This window comes from Sus scrofa, chromosome 3, assembly GCF_054392235.1.
Source record: "Sus scrofa isolate SSC_HxYL_T2T_F1_AM1 chromosome 3, Sscrofa_HxYL_maternal_Yorkshire_Landrace_v2.0, whole genome shotgun sequence".
NCBI classification, from domain to species: Eukaryota; Metazoa; Chordata; class Mammalia; order Artiodactyla; family Suidae; genus Sus; species Sus scrofa.
In genome coordinates, this window is record NC_139385.1 from 123900575 (window position 1) to 123922475 (window position 21901).

At 49.2% G+C, this 21901-nt stretch overlaps 2 protein-coding genes and 1 long non-coding RNA gene across 5 annotated transcripts in view; 2 read left to right on the forward strand and 1 right to left on the reverse strand.

The window, feature by feature from the left end:
* The first annotated feature begins 1890 nt into the window (after positions 1–1890).
* FNDC4 (fibronectin type III domain containing 4) lies at positions 1891–5076 on the forward strand. Its single transcript, XM_003481268.5, has 7 exons — positions 1891–2315; positions 2513–2657; positions 2744–2859; positions 3099–3303; positions 3774–3863; positions 4188–4312; positions 4478–5076. The coding sequence occupies exons 2-7, from the start codon at positions 2537–2539 to the stop codon at positions 4511–4513; spliced, it is 693 nt and encodes a 230-aa protein (XP_003481316.4). The 5' UTR covers positions 1891–2315; positions 2513–2536; the 3' UTR covers positions 4514–5076.
* Positions 3408–6717, reverse strand: LOC146404911 (uncharacterized). The gene is made up of 5 exons (XR_014842478.1): positions 6585–6717; positions 6231–6309; positions 4647–4725; positions 4443–4551; positions 3408–3440 (listed from the first exon to the last, which is right to left on the reverse strand). It is a non-coding gene; the product is annotated as an uncharacterized LOC146404911 (long non-coding RNA).
* A 169-nt stretch (positions 6718–6886) lies between these two features.
* The window catches only part of IFT172 (intraflagellar transport 172), a 34517-nt gene continuing 19502 nt past the window's right edge, over positions 6887–21901 (forward strand). For 2 of the 3 annotated variants that reach the window (XR_014842393.1, XM_003354889.5), the window contains exons 1-16: positions 6887–7057; positions 9638–9781; positions 10013–10125; positions 10568–10607; positions 10896–10961; positions 11164–11243; positions 11444–11531; positions 12620–12834; positions 13752–13875; positions 14259–14354; positions 15518–15679; positions 16026–16079; positions 16576–16679; positions 16849–16934; positions 20528–20640; positions 21489–21656. Coding sequence is in view for 2 of the 3 variants with exons in the window: in XM_003354889.5 (XP_003354937.3) it covers positions 7019–7057; positions 9638–9781; positions 10013–10125; positions 10568–10607; positions 10896–10961; positions 11164–11243; positions 11444–11531; positions 12620–12834; positions 13752–13875; positions 14259–14354; positions 15518–15679; positions 16026–16079; positions 16576–16679; positions 16849–16934; positions 20528–20640; positions 21489–21656 (1692 nt within the window). In the remaining variant the exon portion in view is untranslated. Of the gene's footprint in view, positions 7058–9637; positions 9782–10012; positions 10192–10567; positions 10608–10895; positions 10962–11163; positions 11244–11443; positions 11532–12201; positions 12835–13751; positions 13876–14258; positions 14355–15517; positions 15680–16025; positions 16080–16575; positions 16680–16848; positions 16935–20527; positions 20641–21488; positions 21657–21901 lie in introns of those variants that run through there. The other variant, XM_085019725.1, reaches the window with a different exon arrangement.

Consider the following 21901-nt stretch of genomic DNA (forward strand, 5'->3'; position numbering starts at 1 on the left):
TTAACCCAAGTACCCTGGCCTCTCTGAGCACCACCCCCTCTGAGCACTTCTGCCTTCACCCTTTCCTGGTCACTAGGCCCCCAGCTCTCTGGCCACCCCAGAGGAGTTCCTGAGGTCCCCCTTTGCAGGCACCCGGAAAGGGGACAGCCTCTGCTTTGCCCCTGAAGAGGAAGACTGGAGGTTCATTACTCCTGCCCAACAGACCATGTCGTCTTCTCTGGAAGGCCTGGAGCCTAGAAAGACAATACCCAGACCCGGGGCAAAAAGAACCTCTGGGCATGCATGCTCCAGAACCAGGATGCATCAGGAGGCCAGAGATCAGGGTTCTCAGGGTCAGCAGAGGTCAGAGGACCTGGAGCATGGCTTGATCACATGCTCAGCACACACAATCCTCCCTGCCCTACTTGCCCCATTCCCCTCTCCTCTCAGAAGGAAAGCAACAGAAGCTTCAGAGCCCCAGGGGGGCACACACTGAAGTGCCCCAGAAATAGATATACTGCAATCAGAATTAGAAAGCACAGTATCTGCCCTAAATACAACTTTAGCCAACATTTATTTACTGAACAATGCACTTCTCACATACAGTATCTCATTAGATACAATAACACTAAGAAGATGATATTAAAAAGAATGAAATTAACACCATTGGCAGCAACATGGGTGGACCTAGAGAGTCTCATACTAAGTGAAGCCACTCAAAGACAAAGACAAATACCAGACAATACCATTTATAGGTGGAATCTTAAAAAAAAGATACAAACGAACTTATTTACAAAACAGAAATAGACATAGAAAACAAACTTATGATTACCAAAGGGAAAAGGGGGGAAGAAGGGATAAACTAGAATTTTGAGATTAACAGATACACCCCACTATATGTCAAAGAGACAAACAACAAGGACCTACTGTACAGCACAGGGAACTATTTTCACTATTTGTCATAACCTATTATGGATAATAGATAAAAAAAATACATACATATAGATACAGATATAGCGGAATCATTTTGCCGCACACCTGAAACTAATACGGTATCGTAAATCAACTATACTTCAATTTTCAGATGATGAAACTGAAGCTCCGTGAAGTTAGGTCAGTTGGTGAAGATCACACAGCTGACAGAATTGGGACCTATACCCAAGTTCTCCCTCCAGATCTCATGCTCAGCCAAAGCATGAAATAACTGAAGGATTTCCATGTTTATTGAATGAAGTAATTGACAAACTGGTGAAAATGAATAACAATCTCTCATCCACACAGGGTTGTAAGATTGATAAAGCCCATTCCCCAACATTGTCTCATCTGATCCTCACAACAGCCCTGTAAGGATCTGCACGCTCTGATTTACAGTGGGAAAACCTAAGACTTACATTAACCTATTTGTCCAAGGCCACACTAAAGTAAGTCGCAGAGCTAGAACAAGAAACAGGTCGTTGCTCTTTAAATTTCCTCTATAAACCCAGCACACTTAATGACAGCTGAATCGGCAACTTTGAACATGTCAGACGCTCAATAAATATTTGCCTAATAAATGAAGGAACGAATGAGAGAATGAAGGGAATCAATATCAGGTTATGAATGGGGAAGACACTTAAAAGCTGACGCAGTCTACAAGTAGGAGATTGTCAAAATAATTATTATCTCCATCACTCTGTCCCCTCCCGCACCGGGGGTGGAATTCCTCTTCCCAACTTGGCTAATTCCATCTGGGGAGGGAGGGGCCTCCCAGGTGCCCGAGACCCTCGCACCTGCGCCTCTCCCGACGCCCCCTCCCCCTCTGCCGCCGGGGCTCCTCGGATGGTGCCGGGATCAGAAGGGATGGGGGCCAATGAGAGGGTCGTGGGAGGAGCCCCGAAAGAACCGGGTTGGGGGGGCGGTGATGACGGCGGTGAGAACCCCAGCGGGGCGGGGCGGGTCTGCAAGTCCCGGCCGGGCTGCGGCGGAGCGACCCGGGCCAGCTCTGCAGAAGGCGGCGGCTGGCTTCCCGGGACGGTCACATCTCGCTGCAGGAGCCCGGCGGAGGCAGCCGCACTGCCTCCCGCCCGGGGCACCCAGGCCAGCCGCCAGGCCGCGCCGGCACCGCCCCCTGCTCTCGGACCCACTGCGTGGCGGGTCGGAGCTCTGGGGGCTCCGCAGCCCCGCGGCCCGCGCCCACTACCCCTCCGCCCTCTGCCCGCAGCTCAGTCCCGCGCTGCCCGCCTAGCCGGCCCGGCGCCGGGATGGGGTAGGGGCAGCGCCACGGAGTCGGGCGATGGGCCGCCCTCTGGGCACCGAGCAGCCCCCCGAGGCCTGACCGACCGCGAGGACCGGCGGAGGTGGGTGTGGGCAGAGCGGGCCGCGCACTGGGGGAGCCCGGGGTGTTGCGGGGGTGGGGAAGGCCTGGGGGGAAGCGGGGCTCTGGAGCTGCTGTGGGCGGAGGGGAGCCCGGGTGAGCTGCTGCCCACCCGTGCATTCTGGCCAGTCCTTGACCCCCCCCCCCCCCCGCCCAAACCATCACTCTTCCCACGTCCAGGAGCCCCGCCTGGATGTCAAACTGATGCCCCAGTGCCTCCCAGCGGACTCGGTGGGGACCATGGCTTCGCTAATGCCCCTCTCCCCATATCTAAGCCCCACGGTTCTCCTGCTGGTCAGTTGTGACCTGGGCTTTGTGCGAGCAGGTGAGTCAAGTGGGAGAGGGTGGGGATTAACCAGACCTAGTTTGTGGGCGGAAACTGTTAACCTGTTAACACCCTGGCACCCACAGACCGGCCCCCTTCTCCTGTGAATGTGACAGTCACTCACCTCAGAGCCAACTCGGCCACTGTGTCCTGGGACGTCCCAGAAGGCAACATCGTCATTGGCTACTCCATTTCCCAGCAAGTATGAATCACCCTCCTGCTCCCCGAACCTGCGTCCTTGGATCTCTGAACATTCCTCCTGTTAACCACCTCCCCCCAATGCCCCCCAAGCCTTGGGAGAATCCCGGAGCTGGGGAGCCCTGGCTCAAGCTGCCCTTTTCGCCCTGCTCCCTTGGAGCGCTTGGATGTCCAAGAGCCCTGGGTTAAGCCTTGTGGCTGGGGGCCAGGGTAAGGCTGTCCTCTCTCATCATCTCCCCGCAGCGGCAGAATGGCCCCGGGCAACGTGTGATCCGGGAGGTGAACACCACCACTCGGGCCTGTGCCCTCTGGGGCCTGGCTGAAGACAGTGACTACACAGTGCAGGTCAGGAGCATTGGCCTTCGGGGAGAAAGCCCCCCAGGGCCCCGGGTGCACTTCCGAACTCTCAAGGGTTCTGACCGGCTACCCTCAAACAGCTCCAGCCCAGGTGAGGGTCTCAGCTATTCCTCACTCCCTAAAGCTTTGGATTCTCTAGCTATTTACTTGCTCTCTGGCCTCTTGTTTACGTCCCCAAAGCAAGCAGAGTCTAGCTTAGATGAACGGAGGATGATTTAATTCATGGCCCTGCCAGGAGAGGAAGGAAAGCAGGTTGGCAGGGGACCGGGTATAGATAGGCTGGTAATCAACTGTCTGGGGGAAGGGCTTTCAAGCGTCCTTTTTCCTAACCTCGGTTCATAGCGGCTGCAGCCTGCATGAGTACCCGATCTGCGGCCCTCCTGCTTTTCGTTCTCTAACCACTTGTCCACCGACAGCTTCCCAGAGAGGGGCTACCAGTGGCAACGCTGTGATGTGTCTGCCCTGACTCTTATCGCCAGCATCTCCATCCTGAACTGTCTGCACAAGACGTAGCTCCCTAGCTGCTCCCCATAACCCGGGGTCTGTGTCTTTCCTTCTCAGGGGACATCACGGTGGAGGGTCTGGACGGAGAGCGACCACTGCAGACGGGGGAGGTGGTCATTATTGTGGTGGTTTTGCTCATGTGGGCTGGTGAGTGAGTAAGCAGCTCGACGGGGGGACCAGGGATTGTGTGGGGTTCAGGGAAGGTGGGAGTTGGTAATGGTTGTCAGGAGAGAAGCAGGTGAGAACTATGGCAGGGGGAGATGTTTAGTTGAAGGGGATGAGCAGGGAAGGTTTGAAGAAAGGGAGAGAAGGCTCTTGGGCGCCCAGAGAAGAGGATGAAGAGGGTAGTGCTTGGGCACGGGCACCAGGAATCCAAAGATTTCCTTCTCGGATTTTCTAGAAATTGTGTGGGTATCTCCCTGCCCTCTGAGAGGTCAGGATCAAGGCTCAGACTGTGTTGTTGTGTTTCAGCTGTAATTGGACTATTCTGCCGTCAGTATGACATCATCAAAGACAATGACTCCAACAACAACCCCAAGGAGAAGGGGAAGGGGCCGGAACAGAGTCCTCAGGGAAGGCCGGTGGGGACAAGACAGGTGATGAGGGGCTGGGGAGGGAAGGAGGGGCAGTTTTGCCTCTAGGAGCAGTGAGGGGAAGGGAGGAGGCCTCAGAGGGGCAGGAGGCGAGGGACAATGGAAATGCGGGGTGGAGGAAGCCGTCACCTGCCTGAAATTAGAGACTCAAACCACCTTCTTTTACAGAAAAAGTCACCGTCCATCAACACCATCGACGTCTGAGTGAAGAAACAGAACCAGAAGACAGATGCACTCACAACCTGGGGATGGGGATGGGGTCAGGGAGAGGCCAAGATGGTGAGCTGCCCAAGACTGAAGGATCCCACAGTCTCCCAGAGGGTAATGACACTCCCACCATCTCAGGCTGGTCTCCATCCTCTTTCCACTGTGAGCAGGGCCAGAAGGTAGGTCTGATAGGGTCGGTGTCCCTGGACCTGGGGAGTGGAGATCAGACGGGATGTGTCCTTCCATCCCCCAGGTCCGGGGGAGAGTCACTGGTTCAACCCTGTCCCATCAGGTCCCCAAAGGGGCCCCCATTTCACTTGCCTCCCCAGCTGCCCCCACATCTTGCCTCCAGGTCCCAGAGGGGAGTGTTTCTGGGCGTACTACCCCTCCCCCAGCAAATCAAAGGCACTGTCTGGGCCTGGAGGCAGACGCTGCACTGCACTACTCCAATGTCTTCCATGGAGCCTCAGGTGCTCCCCCTCTCACCTGGCAGCCCCTCTGGCTGCTGGGGATCTCACTCCTTGGACATTTTTCCAATAAAGGTTCTTGGACAAACCGGAGCTGACTGTATGGTATACTGGATAGTATGCTGAAGATATTTCTCCACTGTGTCTCCCCTGACTACAGAGGCCCCTCACACCATCACCACCAGCTCGACAGGAAAAGACTCTTATTTTAAGGTGGTGGCTTTGATTCTCCAGCCTTGCATGGGTGGAGAGGGGCATAGAAAACTAAAGCCCTAGTCCATTTTGCTTTGTTGGGGGGGAAGGGGGAGAAGGAAAAAAAAGAGGACACAAATTCTCCTTGCTCCACTGGAAACTAGGGTCATGTCACCTGAGAGGCCCAGAAGCCTTTTTCAGTGTCCACATCCGCAGCCCATTCCTCACCATGAATTCCATCACCCCTGAGCTAATTTTCAGAAAAGGACTGAACGGTGTGTCTTGGGACAAATGAAAGAGCAGCTATACTAATGGATCCCTGGGTGCCAAGTGTTCCTCTCCTGTGCATTTCTGTGCCTATTCTTCCCTGCCCTTGCTTTCCCTTTTGTCTCTCTGTCTGTCTTTCTGTTCATTTGGTCAAAGTCAATAATAATTGTAAAGTATAAATGAGTTCCTATTCACTCTCTGCCACTATATCCAGAAGAGGATTCTGGAAATAAAACTGGGGTTGGACCTCTCCTGTCAAAAGAATTATAATTTGGGCTCTGGGGCCTACTTGTGTCCTGTGAAAATAGGGCCTGTCCCCTACTTTTTCCTAAGTTCCAAGAGGGGTTTGTGTCAGTGAAAAAGAAATACCTGTTGACATCTGCAACCACTATGGGGGAAAGGCTTCAGAACCCAGAATCCATCTGGACAGCAGATGCTGCACTGTCTGGAAGGTAACACTGTTCTCAACGTATGTTCCTCCCAGAGGAGGCGTCTGAATCTCTCCTTTTCTGCATCTCGATCTCTCTGTTATGTTACAAGAAGTTAGACCAACAATTCTGAAAGGGACCCCGATCCAAACAAAGATCAAGAAGTCAGTATCTTTTGTACTAAACCAAACTCCGACCCCTTATCACAAGACTGAACCTATCAGGTACTCGAAGCTATGCTCTGCCCTCTGCCCTGAACCATAAAAGCATCCTGATCTAAGCAGCAGTCTCTAACCCAGTTTCCCAGTTCAGAAGTTGGGGACCTTACCTCTCTCTGGCCACTGGTTCCAAAGCACTCACCTGTCAGGCTCTGGGCACATCATCATTTCTGGGGAAGGGAGTGTCACGGGGTACAGTAGCATGGCATAAAGACAGGGAACTAGAAATTGAATAGGAATATAAAGGGTGCTTAAATACTCCAGCTCCGGGTTGAATCCAGTTCCGTCTTTTTCACACTGTGTTAGCTTAGGCAAGTGACCCCTCTGATCCTGTAAAATGGGACTGATAACGCTCTTCCCTTCCAAAGGTGGCTCTGAGATTAAATGAGATACTGTGAGCACAGCACTTTGCACAGTACCTGGCAGACACACACTGAGTAGTCCGTGTTACCTATCATCATCAGTCTTGTGAGCCCGTGCAAGTTACATAACGTACTGGTGTTCAAGCGTGTCCACTGGCAAACGCCTGTCACACCAACTGCCCCAGCTTTCCTCCAGGTTTGCGAGGATTAAAAGAACGCACTCAGCCACGCTTACGTACATCAAAGAGCAAGAGCGCCCACGATTACGTACGACGCCGGAGTTTGCGGAAGGCTCGTGGGCGTGGCTTGAGTTTGCGTTTGCACGCCACCACGGCATTGGTCGAGGAGAGAATTCCTCCAGCCCTCTCGGGCGTCCCGCCCTCGATCTCATTGCGCCTGCGCACGTTCTGTTTGCTTCGCGGCAAATCTACGTGGTGACCTTGCGACGCGCGCCTGGCGCGCTGGTCGCTTCTGCGTCAGCGGCTGCCGCTGCGGCTGCGTGGCGGGTTGTCCAGGTAACCACGGGAGTTGTCGCCGTCTGTCCGCATCTGAGAGGCAGGTGTTCGTCATGCAGTTGAAGCACCTGAGGACCCTGCTGAGCCCTCAGGTGAGGAGTCGCGTGCCTCTTCCCTCCCCCGCCCTCCTTAATGTCCCAAGAAAAGTGAGGGACTGAAGTTTAAAAACGTTGAGCGCCTACTGTGTGCAGAAGACCAAAAGCCATAGCGGTGCTACGGACTCTGCTCCGTCGATGGAGGATGGAGTAGGCGAGATGGACCACTGACCATCGTAGCTTTCATTTCGTTCCATTTAACGAATCAGTTGTGTACCAGGTCCTGTGCTGGGGCTTTAGGGATCCAGAGCTACATCAATTGTTGCCTCTGCCTGCAAGAGGCTCATACTAGAGGGAGAGGCGCACATGTGAACAACGAACATAAATCTACACCGCCTTAAATAAGCACTTTAGGTGCAAGCCCCACTTAAAGGAGGGCAGACGGCCACCGTTCGTTCTGATGCTGAAGATCTCATACTCAGAAGAAGCTGGGCCCTGGGGGAGGAACCTTAGAACTTAATGAAGAAAGGGGTTGAGTTTTGCGGTTAGGAAACCAGAATTCGAATCCTACTTTAGTAAGTGTCTTGATGGTCCTGATTTTAGCCATCTCTCCGAGCACTCACCCAGTCTTGGATCTATACACTTGGAAAACAGGAATAATGATAATCTCAGCTTTAAGGGATTAGGGGAAACAGTTAAAGGAAATAGTACACGCAAGAGAACATTGTAGACAGAAAAGCAGCATGAAAACTGATAGACAAGAGAGAAGGACGTTCACACTTCAAAGGACAAAATGAAAGCTAAGAATATCTGTCATAACTGAATGTTTAACATGTACCAGAGCAACATAAATAAAGAAGTTAGGATTGTGGATTATGGATTCAGACACACATGGATTTAAATCTTGGTTCTGCCACTTAAACTGTGGTTGTAAACTTGAGCAAATTACTTAACCTTGCCATGCCTTAGTTTCTCCATCTGTAAAAGATGCATCGTAACAGCATCTACTTGGTTATGAAATAAAATAAGATAATGCATATCAAGCATTTAGCAGAGTGCTTAGTCTGTGGTGCTTGTTAGCTATTTTTCTGATCCCTACCTCATTTAATCCTCACAACAGTCCTGTGAGGTCCCTTTGTAGAGAAGGAAGAATTGATTGATTATGGGAAACGGAAAGGCTTCACAGAGGACGTGGCATTAGGAGAAAAGAAGGAAATTAGAATACAAGAGAGGTGCGCTCATTGCTCTGTAAACTGTTCCCTGAATCTGTATTTTTAAAATTCCTTTACCCTAATGGAATAATTGGAAGTGAAATCTTCCTTCAGTCTTTCAGGATAAGATGATGTCATGATGCAGGAAAGGGCTGAGTGCCCAGGATTGGGCAACATGTTATAAGAAGTTAATCAGCAACAATCCCTGAGGAGCTCTCAACCCTCCCAACATGATTTAGTCAAGAGTTGAAGGGGGCTAAAGGGGGTGGTGTGGCTATTTTCTGACTCTGGTTTGAGGATTTTGATGAAAAAAAAAAGGTGTTTTTACCACTGACTTTGGAGGTGGGTAGGTTTGGAGTAAAAAGTAGCAATGTGTTAAGCTGGGTCTCTCAAGCTCAAATAATTCATCAAACAATTGGAGCAGAAACTAAATTTTTTATTTCAAGGAGGGAAATCCTTAGTGCAGAACCATAGATAACTGGGGCTGGTGGTAAAAGGGACATACATGGCCAGAATAATTCACCAGGAGTTGATCGATTCTAACTTGGGCTTCTGTGAAGTGGATTGTTAAGGAAAACCAACCAACAAACAGAAAACCAAAGTGGCATCATTTATCCTCAGTCACAACTCTGGTTATTTCACTCCCCCTTCCAGAACTTTCATTGTCTGTCCTTTTCCTACCAAATAAGCCCAGACTCCTTAGCCTAGCTTTGAAGACCCTTCCTGAACTGGCCTTAGTCTGTTTTCCTGCTTTACATCCTCCGTTCTGCTATTTATAAGATAGTTTCAGCTAAATTAAATTTTTACTGACCAGAACTTCCCATTGCTCATGCCATTCCTTCTCCCTCGCATCATTTCCCTACCCAACTGACTCTACTCTTCAAAGCTTAATGTCGATCATTTAGACAGAAAATTATCTCAGGCTTTTACCAACTATTACAAGCGCCTGTCCCATGGGACTCTTCCTGGTTTTGTACCATCTTATGAGATCCTTGAGCAGGGACCATGTCTTGCCTTTTGTCTCTCTCTCAGCCCATGGCCAAGTGCCTTTCTCAATAAGATACTCAGAAAACATTAATTGAGCAAATGGCTAAAGACCAAAACTTATCAGACCAATTGCATTTATTTCAGCTGCAGACCTGGGATATGAGGGAATGAGAAGGCCGCTGTGGGGACACATCAGTACAGTTGATTTGCCGCGTCACCTCTTAGTGCATTTGCCTTATGAGTCTCTAGAAGCACTTTGTTCTCACCATCCAGGGCTCTGTGGCCTCGGAGACCTGGATGGATCATGAGCTTCTCTTTGTTTAAGGACTATGATAGAAGGAAAATGCACCAAAGTCACACTGGAAGTGATGGAGCCAGGAATGCGTTTGGCATTCTAGACCAGCACCCGGGTTTATTTTTGCCCCCTTTGCCTCTGCAGGATGGAGCTGCAAAGGTCACCTGCATGGCATGGTCCCACAACAATGCCAAATTTGCTGTCTGCACAGTGGACCGAGTGGTGTTGCTGTATGATGAACACGGGGAGCGGAGGGATAAATTCTCCACCAAACCAGCCGACATGAAGGTGAAGGGGACACCCCTGTGTACCTTAACCTGGTGATGGGGCCTTGTGAACCTAGAGGACTTCCTAAGGCAGGTCCTAGCCTCGGGCGTAGCACATGGCCTCCCCTGCCTTTGCTCGGTATAAACCCCTCAAGCCCAGTGTGCTTGAGTCACACATGCACCTTTTCTTCTCTTTTACTTATTCGAGGTACTTCTTTTCCTTTCCTTTTCTTTCTCTCTTTTTGACTCTTAGTATGGCAGGAAGAGCTATATGGTGAAGGGCATGGCTTTTTCTCCCGATTCAACAAAGATCGCCATAGGACAGACCGACAACATCATCTATGTCTACAAGATTGGAGAAGATTGGTGAGGACAGAGAATGGGCGGTGGGGTGGCAGAGAGAAGCAGGGGAAAGGGAGGAAGCAGCGCCTCGCTGGGGAGCAGGACTAGAGAGGATGAGGAGCCAAGCTGGGTGTGGAAAGCAGAGGCCTCTGGGTCTGTTGTTGCTGCTTCCCTGCCTTTGCCTGCACCACGTGTTCTGTGGTCCCATCCCTGGAGGAATCAGTCTTAGATCACCAAGGAGGCCCTGTGAGATCCTGGGGAGCCAGGAGTGATGCCGTGTCTTTGTTATTCTTCCAAAACTACTGAGGCCCCTTCTTATGCCTTCTTTGAGGGCTTCTGTGGAGTGGTGGGACCCTGGCGGGCCAGGGAAGGTATCTCTAATTCCTTCCCCCCACACCCAGCATCATTGGTAGCAGTGTATTCGTGGAAATAATCTTTAAGATGCTTCCTTCCTTTTATCCGGCAGGGGTGACAAGAAAGTCATCTGTAACAAGTTCATCCAGACGGTAAAGTTCAGACCAGGCCCTGGGAGATTAGGATGAACAAGCACCTATCAGTAGATCTGCTTATAAATACAGCCAGGAGCTGCATTTGTTAGCATCTGGCTCTGACCCCGCCTACCGCCTGGCTGCTTATTCCCCTGTGCTTTCCTCCTTCGAGCCCAGCCGTCCCCTCCTCTCCTTCCCCACAGGCAGTCTCGGGGGGTGGCTCGCGAGGGCTGTTGAGGTTCGGGTTGTTATCGTGTGCTGGCACGCCTAGACGGGTTTATTCTTTTTCCTCTTTCTTCCTTACAGAGTGCTGTTACTTGTCTGCAGTGGCCAGCAGAATTTATCATTGTCTTTGGACTGGCCGAAGGGAAGGTGAAGGAGGGAAGAGAAACACAGGAGCAGCTGGGGATGGGGTGATGGGTCTGGAGAGAGGAATGTGATTACTCACTCTCCTCCCTTGGGGTCAGGTTGTGTACTGCGGAGACGACACAGGGAGCAGTTTTTGTTTTGTTTCTTTTTCTTTCCTGAGGACCTGGGTGAAATTAGAAGTAGTCTAACATTCTCCCATTTTCAGGTGCGTTTAGCAAACACCAAGACAAATAAATCATCTACCATCTATGGGACCGATTCCTATGTGGTGTCACTGACAACCAAGTGAGTCAGGGAGAGTGCTGTCCCCAGGGCTTGGTAGGAAGAGCTATGAGGGTGTCTGGGCTGGGGGGCCATAGTGTGAAAGATGAGGAGAAACCACAGGGAGGGTAGTGTTTGCCAGAGAAAGGGGACTTTCTTGGTGAGATGGAAGGTTCTCATTGCTTCCCAGATTTCTCTCTTTTCCTCCTTTTCCCCTTTTTTAGTTGCTCTGGGAAAGGAATTCTCTCTGGTCATGCAGATGGCACCATTGTTAGGTATTTCTTTGATGATGAAGGCTCAGGAGAATCACAGGTATGAACAAAAGATGCTGCGGGATAGGGTTCGAGGGAATCCCAGGAAGTTTCCTAGAGGAGGCGGACCTCTAAGGAACTTAGACTCTGGTGCTGGGGGAGGGGGCTTGAGGAGTGAGACAGACCCCAGGGAGAGAAACACGTGGATGTGGCCAGAGAGAGGGTTTCAGGGTTTGTTTTTGTTTTTGTTTTGTTTTGCTTTTTAGGGCCACACCCGCAGCATATGGAGGTTCCCAGGCTAGGGGTCAAGTCGGAGCTGCAGCTGCCATGGCCACAGTGACGCCAGATCTGAGTGAGGCCAGGGAATGAACCTGAGTCCTCATGGATACTAGTCAGGTTCCTTACTGCTGAGCCACAGCAAGAACTCCAAGAGTTGTTTGCTCTTGAGAGGAAAAGATGGAGGATTAAAGGAAGGTTCAAGTTTTAATCTATATAATTCTCTATTGTTTGAATCATTTACGTTAAGAATTACTTGTGTAGGGAGTTCCTTTCGTGGCTTAGCAGGTTACAAACCTGACTGGTATCCATGGGGATGCGGGTTCAGTCCCTGGCCTTGCCCAATGGGTTAAGGATCCGGCGTTGCCATGAGCTGTGGTGTAGGTCACAGACGCTGCTCAGATTTGGTGTTGCTGTGGCTGTGGTGTAGGCTACAGCTCCAATTCAGCCCCTAGCCTGGGGACCTCCATGGGCCACAGGTGCACCCCCCAAAAGAAACAATTATTTCTGTAACAATTAATTAAATGTATCCCTCCTAAAACAAAGGAGCCGTATGCTTCCTGTGGGCCTTTGCAGACTTAGTTAATGTGTGGGACAGCTTCCTTTGGGGACTTGATCAGGCGAATATTAGAGATCTCCAAACACAGGTATTTTGAGGTTTTCTCTTGCACGCGGGAGTGCTCTGCATATGTATGTCAGAGCAGATGTGTGTGTAAGACACAAAGACAATTTGTGAGTCTTCAGCTTAGGCTGGGTTAGGGTGCAAAAGTGTTGGGAGAAAGGTTTCTGCTGAGTAGGATGCTCCGAGTGAGTGCGTCAGATTTCTAAGGCAGATTTCTAAGTAGTGGTTGAAACCCTCTACTTCTGTCTTAGGGGAAGTTGGTGAACCACCCGTGCCCACCCTATGCCTTGGCCTGGGCCACCAATAGCATTGTGGCTGCAGGCTGCGATCGGAGGATCGTGGCCTATGGGAGAGAAGGCCACGTGCTCCAGACCTTTGACTATAGCCGTGACCCTCAGGAGCGGGAGTTCACCACAGCCGCCGCCAGTCCTGGGGGCCAGTCGGTTGTGCTGGGAAGTTATGACAGGTAGGTGCCCTTTCCCGCTGCAGCATCTGCCTGCTTTCCCTGTGTACCCTCTTCTGTAACCCAGGTTTGCTTCTCAACCAGTGTGGGAGCCAGGCTCAGAATCCAGTGATGCTCAAGCCTTAAGTCAGGCCCTTTCCTCTCCGCCCTCCCAGCACCCACGGGCCTGCGCGCAGGTCCACAAGGCACCGCGCCCTTGTTGTCCGTGTCTGCCTCTCCCCGGGACTCCGCAGCAGAAGTCATCTGCGCTTTCTTTGTGTTCCCATTGCTCCTTTTCGGACCCCTGGCTTAGCATCGATCACATCATATTATACTTTGGAGTTTGTATCTATCTGGCTAAATTGAAGCACTCTTGAGAAAAGAGCCTATTATTCATTTTTTTAGGCTCCAGGGCCTAGATTAGCATCTCGTACATAACACACACTCAGATGTTTGGTGAATGAATGAATGAACGAACGAATGATGTGATGGGATAAACAGCTAGGGTCTGGGCCCCATCTCTTCCTTGAAACATTTGCAGTCCCAGCTTTGTCTGTCCTGTCTTTCTGTCCCCTTTAGCCCCATGGGTGTCTCCCCTTTCTTTCTTCTCTTCTTCTCTGTGTGTCTCCCCTTCTGTTTCGTCTCTTGTCTTTTTCCATGTTTCTCTACTGCTAACAGCTTATTTTTCTCAGCAGCCACAGTCGCCTTTTGTTTTCTCCACTCGTGTCACTCTTACTCCACTTAACTTTTGACTTGATTTTCCCGGCTTACCTCCTTTGAACCTTTTGCCCTCGCCTCCTGGACCTCCCAGCCTGTCTGTTCTCTTTTATTTCCTCTGTTCTCTGATGTAGCAAGACTAATTTCCTGCCGTTTCGTGAATGCCCACTTGCACTCTTTTTCTCAGCCGCCATCTCTTCTAAAAACCACATACTTAATTTCAGACTTCGGGTGCTCAACTGGAGTCCTCGGAGAAGCATCTGGGAAGAGGCAAAGCCCAAGGAGATTGCCAACTTATACACGGTCACTGCCTTGGCCTGGAAGCGGGACGGCTCACGACTCTGCGCGGTGTGTTCCTAGGAACCCATTTTCTGGCTTTGGTGACTTTCTTCACCTTATCCTAAAATCCTCTCTCCCTACACTGAAGAATCTCCTCTTTCCTTTTGACCACAAACTAAAACTCTGACGTTACGGGCAGAAGGGAGGAATCCACACTTGTTTGGAGGCCAAAGGGAGCAAAGGTCTTGCAGGCGGCGCTGGTCTCTCTCTTAAATGCCGCCGCCGCGTGGTGCCCTTGAGTCCTGCAGTTGCCTCCTTTTTCCTGCTGGTCCTTCCAAACACTGCCCACTCTTCTGTGGATTCTAGAAACTAGGATTTCAGAGTGTCTCTGAATACCGTCCCCATGCCTGCGACCTGTGTGTGACCTTTCACGCTGTCGCTTTCCCTTCCAGGGCACACTCTGCGGTGGCGTGGAACAGTTTGACTGCTGCCTCCGAAGGAGCATTTACAAGAATAAGTTTGAGTTGACATATGTGGGACCCAGCCAGGTATGCGGCTGATAGCCTGCCACACCCACATCTTGCCATGGCTCACGCCTCCTTGGGGTACTTCCCTGCCACCTGGCCGCAGCCACGGTGGGCACATTTAACCTCTGGCAGAGCTGCTCTGAGGAACACAGTGTGTCATGCAACTCTCTGGTAACTTTCCCGCTGCAGTTCTCCAGCTGATTGTAAGAAAAGGTTTAGACGTCAGGTCTAAGGGATACAGAGATGGCCATTTACCTCCTTCTGGTTTAGGGAGTTCCCGTTGTGGCTCAGCAGGTTATGAACCTGACTAGTACCCATGAGGATGTGGGTTCAATCCCTGGCCTCGCTCAGTGGGTTAAGGATCTGGTGTTGCTGTGAGCTGTGGTGTAGGTCGTAGACGTAGCTCGGATCTGTCGTTGCTGAGGCTGTGGCGCAGGCCGGCAGCTGGAGCTCTGATTTGACCTCTAGCCTGGGAACCTCCATATGCTGTGGGTACACCCCCACCCTCCACCCCAAAAAGGCAAAATACATCTTCCTGGTTTAAAACTTCACTGTCTGTAAGGTATCAGCTAGGGAAGTTGATAAATAGGATTATGATTCAGAATTCTTTTGTTTTAAGGCCTCTGAACTCACTGTGAATGAGGCTGCAAGCTGATTTCTTAGTTCCTATACCCTGTACTATTACTGTCTTTCATTTACTTTCTTTCATTGATTCCTTCAGTGTTTGATTTTCTCCAGAAATATTCATCCATTCTTTATGTGTTAGCACTGTGCAGCACTGAGAAATCAGAGATAACCATCTGTAATACTTTTTCCCTTCATTGAGAAGATCGTTCTAGCAAAGGAGACAGATCAAAATATACTATATTACACTGCAGTAAAGTTAGCACAAAGATTTGTACAAAGAGCTATGGGAACGTAGGGAGAGTGATTGGTTTTACTTTACTTTGGTAGAACTTTCAGAATCGTGTATCATAAACATCAAAAGACATAACGCATGAAAGCACTTCATAATTAGTCAAGCATTATGTAAATGTGAGGGGTCCTTTTTACCAAGAATATTCTAGGCCAGGCAGAGAAACGAGATGTCACTTTGTTTAGCAATGGAGGTGGGTGAGGGGCGCATCGTGTCTCTCGGGTTGGGGGAGGCCTGCCCAGGGAGCTCAGACGCGTCTCCTCCCAAGGTGATCGTGAAGAACCTCTCCTCGGGGACCCGGGTGGTGCTCAAGTCGCACTATGGCTACGAAGTGGAAGAGGTGAAAATCCTGGGAAAGGAACGTTACCTGGTGGCCCACACATCAGATACACTGCTGCTGGGAGACCTGGCCACAAATCGCCTCAGTGAGGTGGGAACCAAGACCGGAGAGGTGGGGAGTGGGGTGTCCCAAGGCGCTGCTCAGGCGAGCCGAGGTCCCAGGGGACCGGCTCCATGGGAAGCTCTGACATTCTGGTGTTGGGGGACCTGGTTTCAGGGAATGAGACCCCAGAGGTTTAGAATCCTGGAATATGAAAGCACCGTTGGACTGTTTTTATACCGTCTCCTTAAACACAGGGCCTAGGGCAACATCTGATGTAGCATCTCATGAATGTCAGAGCCTCCCCAAGTTCAGTCTCTCTGCCTCCAACCTGTCATTCTTTCCGCACTGTCTTGGCTAGTTAACCTCATTGTTCCTTGTCTTTTCCCCCCACCAGGTAGCCTGGCAGGGATCTGGTGGCAATGAGAAGTATTTCTTTGAAAATGAAAATGTGAGTACAGCTTGATTCACCATCACTGTCTTGAGAAGTCTCTTTCTAGCGTCTCTGTCAAAAGGATGGCAAGTGGCAAGGGGTCGAGAGAACAGCAGATACAGTGGGAGGCCGACGTAGAACAGAAGAAACAGGAGTACCCGTCGGGGCGCAGCGGAAACGAATCCGACTAGGAACCATGAGATTGGGGGTTCGATCCCTGGCCTCACTCTGTGGGTTAAGGATCTGGCATTGCCATGAGCTGTGGTGTAGGTCCCAGATGCAGCTTGGATCCCACGTTGCTGTGGCTGTGGTGTAGGCCAGCATCCGCAGCCCCAGTTCGACGCCTAGCCTGGGAACCTCCCTATGCTGCGGGTGTGGCCCTAAAAAGCAAAAAAAAAAAAGAAGAACAGAAGAAAGAGAACATTGGGGGTCCCTTTGACCCGATAGCACCCCTCCCTTCACTGTTGAGCTTCCTGCAGTCTCTCCACCGCGTACCGACGCCGTTCCTCCGCAGGTGTGCATGATCTTCAACGCGGGAGAGCTGACCCTGGTGGAGTACGGGAGTAACGATCCCCTGGGTTCTGTACGTACGGAGTTCATGAACCCCCATCTCATCAGGTAACCCCACTAGGTTCTCTAAAATTTTAAGCCTCAAAGAGTTCCCTTTTGACTTCTAACTCCCGTATCCTTAGGTTAACCTAAGTTCTTCATCCCATGCGGTGTTTCAGAGCTCTTGATAAACATCTGCCTAAGCCCATTTTGCCTCACCTGACCCTTCGTGTTTCAGTGTCCGCATTAATGAGAGGCGTCAGCGAGGAATGGAAGATAATAAGAAACTGGCTTATCTTGTTGATATTAAGACTATTGCTGTAGGTGAGTAAGACTTTGTCAGAATCGTGAGAACAAAATCGACGTTGATAAAGCACTTCCATATCACAGCGTTGTGTGCAGTGGAGAATCCAGGAATCTGAGAGACAGCTGCTAAATGTGTGACCTCATTCTTACAGTGCACATGTGAAATGTTGAAATCCACGTGTGTGTGACTGTATCCAAAAGCCTAGATATGGATGCAGCGGTATGTACAGGCCTGCCCATATAATTATTCAGGTTCTCGAGGCATCTATCTTAGGTCTGGAAAATTGTGAATCGTAGAGTAGAACCATTAGCAAATTGAAGAGTTTTCCTGTTTAAGTTCGTAGGATCAGAGACTCTTAGAACTAGAAAGGGGCCTTGTGTAGTTTATTAACAGTAGTGATGACTTTATTTGCATTTCACAGATGTTCACATTTATAAGTTATTTTATGTATTATAGTTAAGTTTTTATCCTGAAACATGTCAAGCATAGGAAGAATGGAGAAGGACTAGCATGGTATTCTCTACGAAGTTCAGAGAATAACGTTTCTGGATAGTATGGTTGTTAAGAACAGAACTCTGGAGTTAAACCTTCTCACTTTTCTCCTTAACGCCTGTGCGGTCTGATGTAAATTCCTTAACCTTTCTGTATCTCAATTTTCTCAACCACAAAATGAGGATAAAAATAGTACCTACGTCATTGGAAAAGCACTTAGAGACTAATGCCTCGCACATAACAACTGCTTGATAGATGTCGGCTATTCATGATAATAACATTGTTATTACCCGTGTACCATACCTGGTTCTGTCCGATCCATTCATTTCATTATATTTACCTCGTATCTTTTCTGTCTTCCTTTATTGATGGACATTTAAGTTGCTGGTGTTTCACTGTTACAGCAATTCCGTTCTCTAAAGTCTATACCCAGCGTAGAATTGCTGAATCATACAAGAGGTACATCTTCAATTTCACTAAATATTTCCACCTTGCTCTCTGAAGAGGTCGTCCTAATTTACATTCCCACCAGCGGTGCCAGTTCCACGGCCTCTCCAGTACTTGAAATTGTCTGACTTCATTGGCTCAATCTGATGTATGTGAAACCATTTCATTGTATTAAATTTTTTTGTTTTTTGGTTTCTTAGGGCCACACCCACGGCACATGGAAGTTCCCAGGCTAGGGATCGAATTGGAGTTATAGCTGCCAGTGACCTACACCACAGCTCACGGCAACGCCAGATCTTCAACCCACTGAGCAAGGCCAGGGATCAAACCCACAACCTCATGGCTGTCAGATTCGTTACCGCTGTGCCACCACGGGAACTCCTCATTGTATCAAATTTTTGTTGTTGTTCCTTTGTTTATTGGCCATTTGGATTTCTTCTTTGTGAAGTGCCAGCTCATAGGCCTTGCGTATTTTAGCTTGTCTTCTCACTTTTTACTTGAAGGAGTACTGTGTCTGTGCTTTGATCGTTGTTTGCATTGAAGCTATTGTGTCTCAGCCTCTGGCTTGTCTTTTCTCTCATTAATGGCACCTAATGTTAGTTTAGACATTTAGACATTTTTAATTTTAATGTAGTCCATTTTATCATTTTTTTAAAAAGTAAAGTATAGTTAATTTATAATGTGCATCACTTTCTTAATAACGAGTTTGTGTTTTGAGGTCTTATTTAAGAAATCCTTCCCTACTCCCTCCTGTATTATAGCATTTTAAAAATTTTGCTTTTTACCTGGAATTTATTTTTATTTATTTATTTTTTTTGCTATTTCTTTGGGCCGCTCTGGCGGCATGTGGAGGTTCCCAGGCTAGGGGTCGAATCAGAGCTGTAGCCCCCGGCCTACGCCAGAGCCACAGCAACGCGGGATCCGAGCCGTGTCTGCAACCTACACCACAGCTCACGGCAACGCCGGATCGTTAACCCACTGAGCAAGGCCAGGGACTGAACCCGCAACCTCATGGTTCCTATTCGGATTCGTTAACCACTGCGCCACGACGGGAACTCCCTGGAATTTATTTTTGTGCATAATGTGGATAGGAATCTAATTTTATTTTTTTTCCATATGTTTAACAATTTTTTGAAAGTCCATTCTTCACCCTAATTTGTAGTATTATCTCTCATAAATCATGTTTCCATACTCATGTGGCTCTGTTCTTAAAGATGTTTTGACATTTCATGAATTTTATTTTATTATTTATTTACTTATTTATTTATTTTTGTCTTTTTGCCTTTTCTAGGGCCGCTCCTGCAGCATATGGACATTCCCAGGCTAGGGGTCTAATTGGAGCTGTAGCCACCAGCCTACACCAGAGCCACAACAACACCAAATCCGAGCCACATCTGTGACCTACACCACAGCTCACAGCAACGCCAGATCCTTAACCCACTGAGCAAGGCCAGGGATCGAACCCGCAACGTCATGGTTCCTAGTCGGATTCGTTAACCACTGCACCACGAAGGGAACTCCACATTTCATGAATTTTATATTTAACATGAGAGGGAAGTTCCCATATATATATATATGTATACATATATATATGTGTGTGTATATATATGTATATATATATACACACACTTAACATGAGCTTGCTGATCTCAGAACTATAAGCATCTATGATAGAAGTAATACTACAGTTCAGTGGCCTAAGTTCTAACAGCAGTAATGAACCATGAGGCTTTGGACAAGTCACCTCACTCTTGAGGTCTCATCTTCAGTGTACATTGACAGAGTTCTTCTCTTAACCTTTTTGGGTCACCGAAATATCTTGGAATATCTAATTGAAGTCATAGATCCTTTCCCAGAAAAAAATATATACACACATAATTTTGTATGTTATTTCAGGGTGTTCCCAGAAACAGGGTCCCTACAGCTCCAGCATTCTATGGTTGTACTTATAATTTTAGCGTATTGAAACATGGATTTATCACTTTGCTTTTTAATTAAAGGGAAATTTATTTTTTTAAGTTGGTCTTCCCAGTTGTGGACATCAGCTGGCATTTGGTCTTTAGCTTAAGTGTATAACGAAATGGGTATATTGTTCACTAATGTGGAAGCTCCCAGGGCAGGGATTGAACTCAAGCCACAGTAGTAATGCATGTCACAGCAATGACAATGCTGAGACCTTAACCACTAGGCCACCAGGGAACCCATAAAACCTCTATAATTTTAGAGGAAACACAGCATCTTAAGCATCTTAGCAAAATCGTGTTGTACTTGCATTCCTGAGCAACCTGCTCTAGACTGAGGTAGCATTTTTTTTTCGCAGGGGCTGGGGGGGTCTTCTTTTATGGCTGCATCCATAGCATATTGAAGTTCCCGGGCTAGGGGTTGAATTGGAGCTGTAGCTGTGAGCCTACACCACAGCCATAGCAAAGCCAGATCTGTGCTGTGTCTGCAACCTACACCACAGCTCACGAGAACGCCAGATCCCCAACCCATCGAGCGAGGCCAGGGGTCAAACCAGCAGCCTCGTGGTTCCTAGTCAGATTCGTCTCCTCTGCACCATGATGAGAACTCCCTGCTGTAACATTCTTAAAGCCAGACATTTACAGGCCCCTTTGTGCCTTGTGTGTGCCTGTGTGGACTCTCTTCTTCCCCTGTTTCCTTTACTCTGCAGTGGATCTGATTGGTGGCTACAACATTGGCACCATCAGCCATGAGAGCCGTGTGGATTGGCTGGAGCTTAATGAGACTGGACACAAGCTTCTCTTCAGGGACCGGAAACTTCGTGTGAGGAGGGTTACTAAGGCCTTAGCCATGATTGCTCCGTAAAGGTTGTGGTCCTAGCTGCCATCAGGAACCGTGGGAGGCAGGATGGGACATAATTTCTTGGGGCTATGACATTAGTATGGCCAAGGGCACAGAAGAATCAACATTCTTTGTATCCGATGTCACCACCCATCTCATCTTAACCCTTAAGGACCCTGTATCTTGATGGCACCAAAGTCCAGAGGGGCATTTGAAGTTGGTGTCTCTCTTACTGTTCACAAGTCTGTGCCCTCGTGAAACGTCCTCGTGAAATGTGCATTCCTCTTCCTCACACCTAGCTGACCTTACCCACACCTGCTGCTCCCGCCACGCTCGTCTGACAGCGTGGAGGTGGACTTGATGAGTCTCCCCCAGCCCCTTATTGATTCCGAGCTCAGGAGGGTCTCACCAGAGCGTTCAACCTCGGGGCCACTCTCTGGTGATTTTTCATTTCATTTTCATTGCATTGTGAAAGCTGCATTACACATTTCTAGGCCATTTGTTTTGTCTGGAGGCCTTAACTTTTGTAATCCAGGCTGGTCACTCGGACCGACTTATTCTGACAGTGAAAGTCTGACCTTCACCTAACTTAAACTCCGAGGGGGTAGACCTTTGCTCTTTTGGTCACTGGCCATCTCTTATTTGGCCGGAGTCAGAATATACCAACTCCACACAAACTTCAAGGGTTTTGGGTTGCAGGTTCGTAGGCTTTGAAATTCAGCACATACCTGACTGGTGGGCCAGCTCACCATGTTTCATCTTAGGGAAATGAGGCTGAGAAGACAACCGTGTATCCTTTTCACTGTACTGTCTGCATCTCCCTCCTTCAGCTGCACCTGTACGATATTGAAAGCTGCTCTAAGACGATGATCCTCAACTTCTGCTCCTACGTGCAGTGGGTCCCGGGAAGCGATGTGCTGGTAGCTCAGAACCGCAACAGCTTGTGTGTGTGGTACAACATTGAGGCGCCTGAGCGGGTCACCATGTCCTCCATCAGGGTATGTCAGCCTCAGAGCCCCTCAGACCTAGTGTCAAGAGGATTAGTTAGAACCCTGAGGAAGCTTCGAAGGCTGCTTGGTTTGCTCTGCCCACCGCCCATCATATCTTTGATGGAGTTGGCAAGGGACACCTAGACCCCTTCCCACAGGGGACGGGGCCCCAGCGCCATCCTGCTTCAGGCTCCTGACATATTAGACCCTTGGAATATGGGTCTCTGTCATAGTGGCCCCAGGAATTCACCAAG